Genomic DNA, 15,370 nt, shown 5'->3' on the forward strand with positions numbered 1-15,370 from the left:
CGCAAGGCTCATCCAATAGAAGCTCTGCAGCTAAGCTAAGCTTCAACTCTAGCCTGGGACAAAGCAGGTTTGGACAAACGTATATGTTGCTATAGTAACTGGACGAGGCTTAAGTCTAGCCTCTTTTGTGGAACCGAAATTTGAGCAAAATGAGCCAGGCTTGTCTGAATAAGCCTGGCTTACTGAGTTAGCTCGCTTCGTGGAACAGCCCCCAGGTGTCCTTCTTTGCTCCAGAGCCTAGTGTGATACTTGCAAAAGACCAACAGTATTCCAACAGCAATGACAGGTCAGTGATATACACATGTATAAAAAGTTACATAATACATTTATATCTATAACATGTAACAATACAGGCAAGAACTTCAGACAGTAAATTAAACCAAAAGAGGTCTTCTTTTATTGATTCCAAAGGAGCTGGTTTATTGCCAACATGACTGCAAGCCAAGCAGGACAGCAATGAGATTACATGATCCGCAATATAAAGCACCTTAACATTTATCTCATGTTCAAGCTAGTGGAATTTTAACCTTCAGTTTTAAGATGCAAATTAGCCTTACTGATGCTCTCAAATAAAGAACAATCATTATTTGTAATGGGTAAACTGAAATTAAGCAGGTATCAATTAAATTCATGGTATACAGATATTTGTTGTCTGCTGCAGTGGCTGAAGCAGCAGGATAATGATATAAATAAGTTTTATTTATGAACTCACATTTTTGTAAGAGCATTGTTCACTGCCGCATCATGTGATGCAGAAAGTAAACGTCAGGGAGATGAAGCGAATATGGAAGCGCATCATCTGGTAAGTGCATGAGTGGCTGCTGGCTGACTCCGCTCTGGGGGTGTGAAGTCAGAGGGTTTGCGGTTTTCCATATAGCCAAAAAGTTTTCTTAGAGCCACACACGCTGCCTCCTCCTCTGCAGCCAGCAAGGTCTCACCGGGGCCCCGAGCAATCAGCTTTTGATCACTGAGAGAGAGAAAAGAAAGACAGGGAGAAAATGTTTCATTTAAAAGACAACCTCCCACCATTGCCTTTAATTACTAAAACAACCCTTCTCTGTCCTCCACTGCACCCTGCTAATGTGGCCACCTTCCTGTTGGGCGGAGTCAGATAATTCCAAATGATTCTTGTTCTTTATAAAGGTCAATAAGCGTAACAAATTTGGTGCATATTGGCCGAACTTCATCCCGGCCATTGCCAAGGTTTGGGGGGCGCTATGTAGCTTTGCTCTATGGACCTTTTTCATTTTTGCTGGGTTTGAGGCCTATGCCAGTTTGCAGTTTTTGAGTATCAGTATTTTTTACTGAATATGTAGAGGTGGGTTAACTAGGTCCAGAAAGTTAAAATGCAACCCATGGCTTTGTACCTACCCCCTGTGCGTCTCTGCTGCAGATAAAAAACTCTGGGTTGGGTTTTATTTTCTGAACCTGGGTTACCCACCTGTAGTATATTCCTGATAATTTATTTTTTGTCCCGGGTGCATTGTACAATCTGGACTCAGTCATCGTTGGCTTGAGTGTTACAATCGTGTAAAAAAAAAAAAGTGATTAAAAAAAAATGTAATTAAAAAAAATATATAATTTACAGTTACATACATACATAGGGTTAGGGTTGCCCCCTTTCAGAAATTAAAATAAGAGACGCCCACCAAATAAATAGATAATTACAAATATATGTATATATGCATATATATTTATTATTATATCAAATCACTTTGCATACTGGTTCAATAAAGGACGCAACATTTAATTGTCAAATGAAGGATGTCCTGTATTTTACAGGATGGGTGGGGTATCACGGTTTGACAGGGTAGCAGAACTCGACAGAACACCGGCACTGTTAATGCCTCCGATCTCCGGGGCTGTTTGCCTGGATTTAGTGTCTGGAACGAGCAGACCTCCGGGGCTTGTATGGCGACTTAAGTGACTAGAACAAACCGCTTGCCAGCACTAGTAATCCGGCTTTTGGCTTTTAGCATAGCTATCTCCAGCCAGAGATCGGCTCTTTCCACAGCACTGATACGGCTCCAACAGCGGCTCATTGGAGGACAGCGACACCGCATTAACAGTGCCGGGCTGAGTTTAGCCTAATAGTATATTGTACGTATAACCCTGGATTATTACTACTATTATTTAGATAAATCCAAAGCTTGGCTTTTTTTGGCCCTAACCTTATTTCTCTATACGGCAGCTTAGCTAACTTGCCAGTACAGTCAGTATGTTAGCAAGCCTGCCGCTAACCTTCGTTCTCTTCCCGGCAGCTAAGCTAACTTGCTGGTACGGTCAGTATGTTAGCTAGCTCACCGCCAACCTTCGTTCCCTTCCCAGCAGCTTAGCTTACTCGCCGGTAAAGTCAGTATGTTAGCTATCTCGCCACTAACATTAGTTCTCTTCCCAGCAGCTTAGCTAACCTTATTTCTTATCCTGACAGCTTAGCTAACTTGCCAGTAAGGTCATTATGTTAGCTAGCTTGCCGCTAACCTTATTTCTTATCCCGGCAGCTCAGCTAACTTGCTGGTAAGGTCAGTATGCTAGCTAGCTCAGCGCTAATGTTAGCTATCTCAAGGCTAAGCTTAGTTCTCTCCTCTGTAATGTAGCTAGCTCAAGGCATTATACACACTGTCTAAAAATGTAATACCTACAGCAAATTTCCAGTAAATGTACAAGGATTTTATTACCAAGACTTTAATTTAAGATATTAAGACTTTTTAAGGACCCCCGGGGACCCTGACATTCCTCTGCCACACTGCCACTGACCTCACAAACGCATCTTCATCAGAAAAAAAAGTGTAAAACTGTACAGTGACTCATTCTACTGAGCAGCCACCATTAATTAAATAAAAAATCGAGCATGTGCTCAGGAGAGTCTAAGATCAGGTAGACATGCCTCCTGAAAGACACAAAATGCTTCAGAGATGAATGTTTACAGTCCAAAAGGATCGTTTTAATTGCAATAGTGAGTTTATCAAAGCGAGCAAGCTCCTGCTACAGCGTGTCATATATAAATGGTGGTACGTTAGAGATAGTGACTAGTGAAACCTGTTCAAGCAGCTCATTGACTTAAAGACCCTCATCAATAACACAAGTAACAACATTTTCTGTTCTCAGAAAAAAACAACAGCTTTACTGCTGCAGAAAGCAGACTGAATATTCTCATGGCGCACTAGATCTCCCACAGCAAGGAGCACGTCCTGCACTGTGGCGTTCTCCATAGATACTCAGCTAAAACCATTGTGGAGGAATAAAGGTGGCGGCGTCTCCTCCTGAGACACATCCCTGTGCTCCCTACACTACACGTATAGAAAGTTTCATCACACACCACACTTAAACTACCAGCATGGAACATGCACGCAGAAAGAAAGACACAGAGAGGGACACAGACAGAAAGAGAGCGATAGAGAGCTCAGAAAGAGATGAGAGAGAGAGAGAAAGAAAATGAGAGAGGAGACAGAAAGACAGAGAGAAAGAGAAATCAGAGAGACAGAAAGAGAGATAAAAAGATCAGAAAGGACAAAAGACAAGTCATTATTGGACTCATTTAACTAAATTGACAGATAGTCAAACTATAATAGTTTGTCACATTTTTAGTCTTTAGTTATTATTAGTTTTAGTCTGATTTTAGTTAACGAAAACAAACATTTTAGTCTAGTTTTGGTCTAATAAATTTTGGTCATATAAAAAGTATGCACATTATATGGGCATATCACAAAAGCATATACCAAAAGCATAACATTAACAAAAAAAAGCGATAACTAACAAAAATGCTTTTAATCTTTAAAACACCAGGATCCCAATGGGAATCCTAGGACCTCTGTCTCTCCCCAACTCACTCGCCTTACTGCTACCACTGGATTTGGAACTCAATTTAAATAATTTGGATTTTAGAGATGAAGTTCTTTGTTGCAACAGCATTGTGCACTATACACATGGTATCGGATGTTGGTATGGGAGTTTGTGATTGAGTTTAAGTAAATGAGCATATCAGAATTAATATTAAATTAAATAATATGTCTACCTGCAACAAATTGCAAATCATTCATGTAGAATCATGTAGTTGCTCTTTAGCAAGATAAAAATATTTTTATTATAATTTTCTAATAAACAAAAATCAAATAAACAGTTATTTTTAAAATGGCTTGTGTTCTCTTAAGAGGCTTGAATAAACAGGCTAAGGAGGTTAAGCCTGTTTAATTTCAGCAAACCCACATTTTTTTATTTGTAGTTAGTGAAATAATAGAATGAGAATCTCTGAATGGTGCAGAGTAAAAATAGCAGAAGCTGGGTAAAAAGGCCCTTGCTTTTAAGCTTTTACTGCATGATGCACTTTACATAACTGAAATAAGAAAATATAGCACTTTTAGGCATTTTTTTAAATTGTGTTTCTACTCTATTGTTATTCATAATTGATCTTAATCCTAATTCTGTATATTTAATTCTAACTGTACATTTTTTATATTTAATTAAGTAAAGGTAATAAAGCAGTTGGTAATAAAGCTAACTCCTGTCAGCCATCAATGAACATTGTTTATGTTGTTAATGATAATCAGCGATGTGGACACGCCTCTATGAATTTTTGGTCTTGTCCTAAATAACCACATTGGTCAACCACTGAACCCGCATACCTGTAAAGTCCAACAAAATAAAGTGGAAGGACCGTGTTGGTGCCAGTGGCCTGGATGAGTCGTGGTTCAGGGGGAGGCACACCTCTACAGGTCAGCTCCTCCACCAGCAAGCCCATTGGGTTCACCACCCTCCAGATTTCAAACAGATCCTTTCCTATCAGCTGTGTGACCAGGAAGTCCTGCACAAAACATACATTCATACATCCAAATATGTATATTTATATTTGCAATGCCATTTACAGCCTGGCAGCCTGGTTCATTATATTTTAGTATGTTTGAGACACTAAACTGTTTCAGATTATTATACAAAATCTAACAGTTCAGAATAAGTGCCCCTTCTCCCTGAAATCTGGAAATGTTTGACAATGTTTCAGATTTTACAGATTTATTCACAAAGGAACAATGTCAAACCTAATAATTCAACACAGAACTCCACAAACTGACCAGAAGGGATTTTAATCATGCCCTTTAATTTGTACTTAAGGCAAACTACAGTGGTTGGCAAACAGGAAATATAACAGATGACATACTGATTATTATTGTTCATTACTACTGTAATTTTTTATTAATAATAATGAAACCCTATGAGAAACCTATTCACATTCATTGTCATTGGTGAAAATTAAACTTTAACAAATACATATTTGTTAATGTTCTGCCCTTGCAGAAACTATTAGCTTATTCATGAAAGTGAAAAGAGCAGAGACTAGACTTTAGAAGAGTGTTTGTCTGTTTAAGTCAATCTATAGCATCTGATTTGGGCCCTCACATGGCCACTCCAAAAGGTAGATTTAGTTTTTCCATTCTGTTGTGGACTTGTTTTGCTGTTTTGAGTCATTGTCCTGTTGCATCACCCAACTTCTACAGAGCTTCAGTTGAAATACAGACACCCTCACATTATCCTGTAGAACTTTTTGATACACTTGTGATTTATGTACAGAAGACCAAACAAAAGCAATCGTGATGAATTTCCATTTCTTTGATGCAATTTCTTTGGTCACAGACATTGACCCCCAGTTTCACCCATATTTCTTATTTGTTTTTGTTGTGCATGTCCTGTTTTCAAGACATGCTTTAAGTTTTCCATCATGACACTTTGATGTCTTTCTTGGTCTACCTGTATGCCTTACTTTTACAACCATCTCACTTTGTACAGATTCATGATTCATGTTAATTCACTTTTTACATTAGCTCCTCCTGGTGTAAGCACTCTTTTCAAATGAATACTATTTAGCGAATTTAGCTGATGCAGCTGTTTGTTTAAGAACAGCAAATTATTTTTACATTATTTTTTTTGAGCTATTTTATAATTCACCTACCTTTGAGTGATTTCATATTTTTTTATTTCCTTTTTTATATATTCTTAATTCTAGAAGGTTGGAAATGTGAACAAAGATAGTTAGTTTTTGTGTTGTTTTGCAGTGTGTGTTTGTGGGTGTGGGTGATTTTACCCTGACAAAAATGCCCGCCCTCTCAGAACCACTGCTCTGCTCCAGAGCACCAATTACAGCAAAGAACATTCCCTGCAGGACGTCATCAGGAACAGGAAACTCAGCAGCCATTGACAGTTCCTCCACAGCCAGATTCCGTGCCACGTGACACATGACCTCAGACCCAGTAAGATAATTCACAATGGCGGTCACACCTGCCTCAGGTAGACTGGGGAAGTTGCTCTTGCACCAGTCCTTGAGGAAAGCCTGTGGGATTTACCATTTAGATACATTTATTACTGCCTCTTATTATGAATCAACATAAAAATATGAGAAATCTTAAATTTTGTTCATAGCTTAAACAATTTAGCTGTAAAACATGACTTTATTATTATCTTTTTAAATTTAAACAAAAACTAGCATAACAGACCTGTTCCCTGTTCACGATAACAGTCTAGTTATTATTGCTAGTGTGTATAAGTGCAAAAGTCTTGATAATGGGTCTAATATCAATCTCAATGGGCCATATATGATTAGCAGGAACAAAGTAAAAAATCTCTATTTTTCCTTACTAGTGTGAATTGCTGTCCGTGTTCTCTCAACTGAGTATTCTCTCTGATATTAAGGACTGCATCTTCAGTGTTTAGACCCAGTAGTCTGCGCCTCTCCAACTCACTGCGCAGATAGCAGGGGCTCACAAAGGCTGTCTTCAGCAGCTCAGTCGAGAAACGTTCCTTCAGTCGTGCACTGAAAGCTTCCACCTCAGCATGGTAATCCCAGTTAGGCTGCTGATTGCTAGAGACAGGAAGAAGAATAAACATAAAAACATGTGTGAAAAAAGTGTGTGGGCACCAGTGAGTACACGTGTGTGCATACGTATCATAGGTATCATAGGCAACACACAGGGTTCATACACTTTTTAAACAATATATTTTTATGACTTTTCCATACCTTTGCAACTAATTTTCATGACCATTCAATCTTAAAAACATCAGTGCAGACATTGACAATATAACTAAAAATTCCTGTTGAAACTAATTATAGTAGGCCTATAGTAAACAAAAAAAAGTAGTTTATTTATTTAAAAAAAACATTATTAAGTAATGCTGACATACATACGCATACATATAAAATGTAAGTGCTTCATTGTGTAGGTCTAAATTCTGAACTCTGAGCTGACCCCATATGCTGATAAGCACTTTTAACGTTTAATCTGTATACAGTGGCTCATATCATTAGACATAATACAATCTTTATTTTAAAACTTTGAATAGAATACATTTTTAATAAATTAATTTGCAACATATCTGCTGGCAGGGAACATTTTGGCTGGGATTTGTAAGAAGTAAAAATGAATTACAAAAAATTTTATGCATTTTTTTACATGCATTTGTTTAAATGGTGCCTTTTCGCCATCACTACTGGTCATGTACTTGCACATACAGTGGCGTGAAAGTATTTACCCCTTACAGATTTTTTTTTGTTTTTGCATTTGTCATCCTTATATATTTAAGATTATCAAGATTATTGCAGTCTGGTGGTGGGGAAAGCGCTGCAGGATGTTTATTCTGGTGGTGGGGAGAGGGCAGTGCTGCAGGGTGTTCAGTCTGGTGGTGGGAAAGCGCTGCAGGATGTTTAGTCTGGTGACGGGGAAAGCACTGCAGGATGTTTAGTCTGGTGATGGGGAAAGCGCTGCAGGATGTTTGGTGGGGTAGTGGGGAAAAAGCGCTGCAGGATGTTTATTCTGGTGGTGGGGAAAGCGCTGCAGGATGTTTAGTCTGGTCGTGGGGAGAGGGCAGTGCTGCAGGGTGTTTAGTCTGGTGGTGGGAAAATCGCGGCAGGATGTTTATTCTGGTCGTGGGGAAAGCGCTGCAGGGTGTTTAGTCTGGTGGTGTGGAAAGCATTGCAGGATGTTAAGTCTGGTGGTGGAGAACGCGCTGCAGGATGTTTAGTCTGGTGGTGTGGAAAGCATTGCAGGATGTTTAGTCTGGTGGTGGAGAAAGTACTGCAGGATGTTTAGTCAGGTGGTGGGGAAAGCGCTGCAGGATGTTTAATCGGGTGGTGGGGAAAAAGCGCTGCAGGGTCTGGTGGTAGGTACATACATTTGATGAATAGCACAGTGTTCCTGTATATTGAAGACGCTACAATTCTAGCGCTCCATTCAAATGTTTTTATAGCGTTGGATGTGTGTTAAGCACCGATAACTATGGTCTGAGCCTTTTTCAACTTACTTGGACATTTGTTGAAGTTAGGCAATAGGATCTCATACACCCATACCACTGCCCTTACTTCTCTAGCCCAGATGATGTCTCAGTAGTGGCCTTAATTGCTTTGTGTGCACACATTAGTGCCAAAAGACTTTACAAACTTCATGAAAGTTTCCAGCATCAATAGAGGTCAGTTGACCATGGACATACATAACATTATCTCCTGTTGGAGCTCATTGCTGACCTGCCACTATGTAAAGCTGGCTTAAAGCCATATCCATACAGATACCCAACATGGTTTGAGGCATTTCTTGCAACATTGACCTCTCCTACCTACATCAAGCTAGGGGCTATCTTCAATCCCAGGGGCTCTCTCAGTACTGGACAAGATCATGGAGGAAACTTTCATGAAGTTTGTGAAGTCTTCTGGTACTAATGTGTGCACACAAGCAATCAAAGCCACCGTCTCCTTCAAGATAGAGATGAGGAGGTCACCTACCCTAAGGATGCACTCTTCATACTAGATGTCAAGGCTCTTTTCCATATGATGACTTACCTTCAACCAACATGTGGAGAGATTTGTATCCAACTCTTAAACCATTTGATTCTCAAGCAGGACTTAATCTACACAGATTGCTACCAGCCAGACTCTATTAAAGCCCAGGAGAGGGTCAGATGAGGCTCCACTGAGAAAGTCATAATTGGTGGCCCATACACCCACAAATCTTGTGACTTTAAATGCTTTCTTAGCAATGAGGTAAATAAGAAGCAGCTATCTGCTTCTCAAGGTCTGGGGGAGCAATGAGGCAGCATCTGGGCTAGAGAAGTGAGGGCAGTGGTATGGGTATATGAGATCCTATTGCCTAACTTCAACAAATGTCCAAGTAAGATGAAAAAGGCACAGACCATAGTTATCAGTGCTTAACTTTAGCTGTCATCACATATCCAACGCTATAAAAACATTTGAATGGAGCGCTAGAATAGTAGCGTCTTCAATATACAGGTATGTGTTAAAAATTTTACATTTTGTTAAGGGTTCAGGCTTCAGAGATCCACGCCCTGCAGTCAAACCAGGAGGAGACAGACACGCAGGTTGTCCTGTACCTCAACCAAGCTGTAAAGTGGGGGTACAAGTCCAGTGTGATGAGGACCCCGAACACCGACATATTACTGAACCTCCTTAACCATGTCAGCAGTGCCAACCTTACCATGATTCTTGACCACGGAACTGGCTTGCACAGTAAGCTAGTGAATGTCTCTGAGCTAGCTGAATCTCTGGGATCTAAATACTGAAGCACTCTTCTGGGATACTACGCTGCACCAGTGCTCTCAAGAGCAAAGGCAAAGTAGCTCCCTTGAAGAAGCTGCAGCTTTGTACATTGTGGCAGGTCAGCAATGAACTCCAACAGGAGATAATGTGATGTACGTCCATTGGCCAACTGACCTTCATTGATGCTGTGAGAACCAAGATGCTGCAAAAGATTGTGGGTGTTAACAGAGCCCTGGATGCAAGTTTTAAAGTAGACAGAGTAAACTACAGGGTAGCCTGCTAAAAAAAGGACAGATCAGCCAAAATCTGAAAGGCCAAACCATTACGATCAGGGTATAGGTTGGTAGAAGACAATGGAAGAGGGGGTGTTGGAGCCGGTCTGGTCAGTTTGCCCCATCTTCCCTCCTTCTCTTGTTGAAATTTTTGCAAGAGCAGAAGAGACAGAATTGATTGGAGAGGGGACAGATGATCAGGAGGAAGGGACAGAGATTAAAAGGATATATTTTGATGATCTCTTCAATGGTGATAATGAGGATTAAAATTATTAGTACCACACTATACTAATACTTTATTTTTGGTACATTGTTGGATTTTATCATCAATTAGTTCTGCAGCTAATTACATTTTCCATCCTGGTACCTGTACGGATCTAAAAGTAGACTTTCCATAATGTGAATATAATGTATAATGTAAAAAACATACAGGCGACCATAACATTTTCTGCTATTTTTTTTATCTTTTTGTCCCAGAATTGAGTCAAAATGTGTAAAAAAACTTCAAAACAACCATTCTATGGAATTCATTGGCCCAGAATTGTATGGAAAAGTGTGCTCATTTGACTGTATATGTTTTTAACTGAAGGGGCTATGCCAATTTCTTCATATTTTTTTAGGTTCAGATTTGGGATAGGTGTAGTAAAGGGTTAAAAATAAGCCCCACAGGACATTTTTTGTCCTGTTACCTGTCAGAATCTTAAAGTAGACACTTCAAGGATTAAGAAAAATCTCAAGATGTTTTTATTTACTGCACAGGATTTTAGTATAATGTGAAAACATACAGGTGACCGTAATATTTTCTGTTATTTTTTAAAATCTCTTTGTCCCAGAATTAAGTCAAAATGTGTCAAAAACTTAAAAATAGCCATTCTATTGAATTCACTGGCCCATAATTGTATGGAAAAGTGTGTTAATTTGTCTGTATAGGTTTTTAACTGAAGGAGCTATGCCAATTTCTTGATTATTTTTCAGGTTTGTCACTAGGATAGATGTAGTACAAAGTTAAAAATAAGCCCCACAGGACATTTTTTGTCCTGTTACCTGTCAGAATCTTAAAGAAGACACTTTAAGGATTAAGAAAAATCTCAGGATGTTTTTATTTAGTGTGCAGGAATTTAGTATAATGTGAAAACATATCACAATGTTTCAAGGATTTTTGCAATAATATTCTTAGCGATATGACAAAGCATTTTTTTTATTAACTTAAGACTATACTACTGCTAACTAATATATATATATTTTTTAAATAAGTGTTTTGCATTCAGTTCAAACAAAATTCACGTGTCTATTTTGTAACTACAATATATAATAAACAGCTTTTTAGAATTATTGTTATTACGAGTTTTTTTTTTTTTATTGCGTAGTGTAATAAAGCACACAGGCTCTGGAGTTAATCCAGCAGAACTGACCGCATTAAAAACTCTAACAACACTTTCAGTACTTAGCCGAATCAGAGCACAGACTGGATTATTTATACCGAACAATGAGTGATTTATCTCACCGCAGTGATTCCTCTAATCGGAGTTTTTTTTTTTTTTTTTTGCAGTGGCTCAGGCCCACAGTCCATTTACCATTATGTGAAATTAACCAGCTACATTTTTATTATAAACAGAGCTGATAATAGTATATATATACACACACACACACACACACACACACACACACACACACACACACACACAAACACACACACAAACAATTATATATATATATATAAAGTTAACTTATATATATAAACTATGTAAGCAAGGCTGAAGGTCCTTGCTGTTCTCCTTCACGTCGGCTGCAGCAGCGCTGAGCTGCGGGCTCGGACTCACCGTGGTTTCGGCGCTGGTTCTCCCTCAATTCTTCTTTTCCTCTCCGTAATCAGAGTTAAAGCTTTCGCCCAGCGTTTCTTCTCCCGGCTCTGATTCAGCAACACGTTTCTACACATATGCCGATAACCGAACGCTACCGAGCTCAGCTTCAGAAGCGTCCAGCACGCCGCCATTACTGTTTTTCCACTGCTACAGATTCCAACAGCGACCCCAGCGGGCCCAGAGGACTCCACAGCCCTATCGAGCGCCGGGTTTATCAGGTCACAGAGCCTCTACTATGACAAGCCAAATGGGTCAGAATTCGCCTGGGTCTGACGGCGCTTAAAGCGTGCGAAATACTTAAAAAACGCCGTCCAAAACGCCGTGCAGGGCTTACTTTTACGCCTTGGAACAAACGCGAGGCGCCGCCAGGCGTTTAAGAGCGTGTGGCGGCGCCAGGCGCTTACATAACGCCACCACGCGTTTTCATAACGCCTCCAGGCGTTCCATATGCAAAAACGGACAGAATATACATATCCCCTCCTTCTCCAAGCAGTTCAGCCCTCTGACTCTGTCAGGGAACTATATCTCCTGTTAAAATAAAAGCCCCCAAGTGCTTCAAATGTCTGCTGTGTTATTAGATGTGCTAGATTCATGTATTTCTGGCTAAACTGGGCTTTGCAAAATGTAGTCCCTGATTAAAACATAACAAAATGTAATCAAATGTACTTATTTTTTATCAACTCTTTCATTGCTGGCCTATTTAGTAATCATGTTTAATTTGTCTGATGCCGCAAGACCTGAGCCAGCCAACACACACACACACACACACTCTCTCTCGAAGGCATTGGGGATTTTAATAAAACGCGCAATACAGAGACCACCACAGCATACAGAATGAATGCATAAATGGAGAAATTAGGAAATCAACCGGACACACAAAATCCAGCAACACATTTAGCAGATCTGTGTAGAGATTCTATACGTTTTAGGGTCACTCTTAAAAAAAAAACTGTTCACTATGAGATCGTAATATTCCGAATCATTCAGTATTCAAGGTATTCCTTAATTAAATTGTTTTTGATCATGGTACATCCTTATATTATTTTTTGCTTTCTTACTTTTTAAATAAAAGCCCTTTTTGTATCGCTGCCGCTCAAACGGGCAGCGTGGGTCTAAAATGAGCCACATTCATTTTCTATGCTACTTCAAGTATGGCTGTGTGGTTCTATGATATATTTTAGCAACGCATTAATTCCGTCGTTCAGAATTTAATTGACGAATTTATGAATGAGTGTTTCTTTTGCACAAATCTTAATTTTCATTCTCCTTACACAGGTTTACACACACGGGTCAGACACAACGCACATGAATTTACCATTTCACAGCTCAGCACAGCTCCCTCAGTACTGTTTTACGATAACATCACCTTAGAAAATATTTGATGCCACTAGTGAAAGATAACTGTATATAATATTTGATTAGGATTAGGTTACCATTAGAGTGAGAATATTACCTGTCAGAAAGTTACAAGTACGTATTATTAGATGTTGACATATTCTATTTTAGTTAGCTTAATATACTGTAGTACTTTGTAGGCCATTTAGCTACAGGGTGTGTTTATAATAATGTTCTTGGTGACAGTAACTGAAATATTTTATTAATTTAAAGAATAAACATTTTTAATAAAATAAATAGTACAGTCTAATATAGGATAATGGTAATAATAATAATAATAATAATAATAATAATAATAATAATAATAATAATAATAATAATAATAATAATAATAATATTGACATTATTTTGACATATTCTATTTTAGTTAGCATTCTGAATATTTTGTAGATTTTTTTAAAACTGCACACACACACACACTTTTATTATTACTATTAATTCAATTCAATTCAATTCAATTTTATTTATATAGCGCTTTTTACAACAAAGGTTGTCACAAAGCAGCTTTACAGGAAAAACAGGTCCACGCCTCTTATGAGCAGCACCACAGAGATGCCAATTTTATGGTGACACAGTGGCAAGGAAAAACTCCCTTTAAGAGGAAGAAACCTTGGAAGGAACCAAGACTCAGTCCGAGGAACCCATCCTACTCGGGTTGACCCGCTCAGTACAAACAAACAACAAACAAATAACAGAACAAAAACAGTACAGAGAATTAATGTGAACTATGGCTAATATAACAGGTACTAATTTATGAATATAAGAATGTGATGGGCACAAACTATAGAGCTATGGCTAATACAGAAACAGATACTGAGTGTGTTAATGGTAATCAGTGCAGGGTTGCAGAGCCGGAGAACGACACAGCGGGCAGTGGAGAGCCAGGCTGGGAACATCAGGAACAGGGCATCTCCATACATGTAAAAGAGATAGATAGAGAAAACAGAAAGGAAAGGAAGAGAAAAAAAAGCAGAAGTTAGAAGGGCTGTGTAATAATTCTGAGTAGAAGGACAGGGCTGATTCCTGAAAGCTGGAACCACAGACGGACGCATCCAGGAAGACCGGCCGGCCAGGCGTCTCAGCACATGTGAGAAAGACAGAGAGAGAGAACAGAGAGGGGAGGGAAGAAAAAGGGGTTAGAATGGTTTTATAAAACTCTGCTGGAGTGGGATGGGCACTGGTAGCAGCAGCTCAGGACATGGGGAGAGAAAGAGAAAGCAGATGATTAGGACAGGGTTTATATTTGCTGGATAAGCTGTAAGAGGAAGAAAATTGTAATGAGACATTACTCAAAAGCTTGAGCAAATAGAAATGTTTTGAGTCTAGATTTAAAGATTGAGAGTGTGTCTGAGTCCCGTATATTAATAGGGAGGTTATTCCAAAGTTGGGGAGCTTTATAAAAGAACGCTCTTCCTCCTGCATAGTTTTTTCTAATACGCGGGACTAATAACTATTATTATTATTAATATAATTTGATATTATTATTATTATTATTATTATTATTATTATTATTATTATTATTATTATTATTATTATTATTATTATATTGATATAATTATTATTATATTGAATTAATAAATTATTTAAACAAGCCCGGAGTGGCTAATCGGGAGGATTCCCGATGGGCCGGGGCGAGTTTGGGCCGGTTGGACGGAAAAAAATTATTTACCCTCACTTCTCTAATCTTATTCTTGCATTCATTGCCATTCAACTACGTATGCACTCTCTATTCGTCTGACAACACAGCCCCTACGTCGGGTTTAACCATCTGAGGGAATTCTCCTCTCCCAAATGTTTGAGTTGGTTGCGTCCACCAGTGGTCTTTTCTGAAGCGATCAAATTAAATGCAGCAACAGAATAGCACAAAGCGTCAGACGACTGTGATGGAGGGTAAAAAGAGGCCAGGTGGAGCCGAAAAGGCCAGATTAAAAAAAGAAAGAAGATGGAAGAAGAAGCAGCCAAATGTTTAAAATTAACAAACTTGTTTTCCAGAAGACAGACTTCAGCTGCAGCCGGTAAACAGAGATATGGAAATAATCTTGAATCGTCAGCTATTGGGCAACGTTTGCAATGTCGATTTAGCGTAGTTTATTTTGTAGAGCCCAATACACATCATTAACCTCTTAACACGCCCTGGCCCGCCGACGGGCCAGAAATATGTCATAGTTAATATCTTTTTGTGTTTATGAATAATTATTTTTTTAATTTTAAAGCCTAGAATCTCTGCTTTTCAGTATCTAGCCTATTTAGCTGTATGTCCTTTCAGGAAATAAACATTTAGGGCGAAATATGCCTTGTTTATTAGAATTAAG

General features: G+C 38.8%; 1 protein-coding gene across 1 annotated transcript; it reads right to left on the bottom strand.

The window, feature by feature from the left end:
- Positions 1–374: 374 nt before the first annotated feature.
- Positions 375–11,850, bottom strand: mrpl44 (mitochondrial ribosomal protein L44). The gene is made up of 5 exons (XM_022663207.2): positions 11,622–11,850; positions 6,625–6,847; positions 6,074–6,319; positions 4,623–4,801; positions 375–967 (listed from the first exon to the last, which is right to left on the bottom strand). The coding sequence occupies exons 1-5, from the start codon at positions 11,792–11,794 to the stop codon at positions 796–798; spliced, it is 993 nt and encodes a 330-aa protein (XP_022518928.1). The 5' UTR covers positions 11,795–11,850; the 3' UTR covers positions 375–795.
- Positions 11,851–15,370: the final 3,520 nt, after the last annotated feature.

Source organism: Astyanax mexicanus, chromosome 18 (genome assembly GCF_023375975.1).
Source record: "Astyanax mexicanus isolate ESR-SI-001 chromosome 18, AstMex3_surface, whole genome shotgun sequence".
NCBI lineage: Eukaryota > Metazoa > Chordata > Actinopteri > Characiformes > Acestrorhamphidae > Astyanax > Astyanax mexicanus.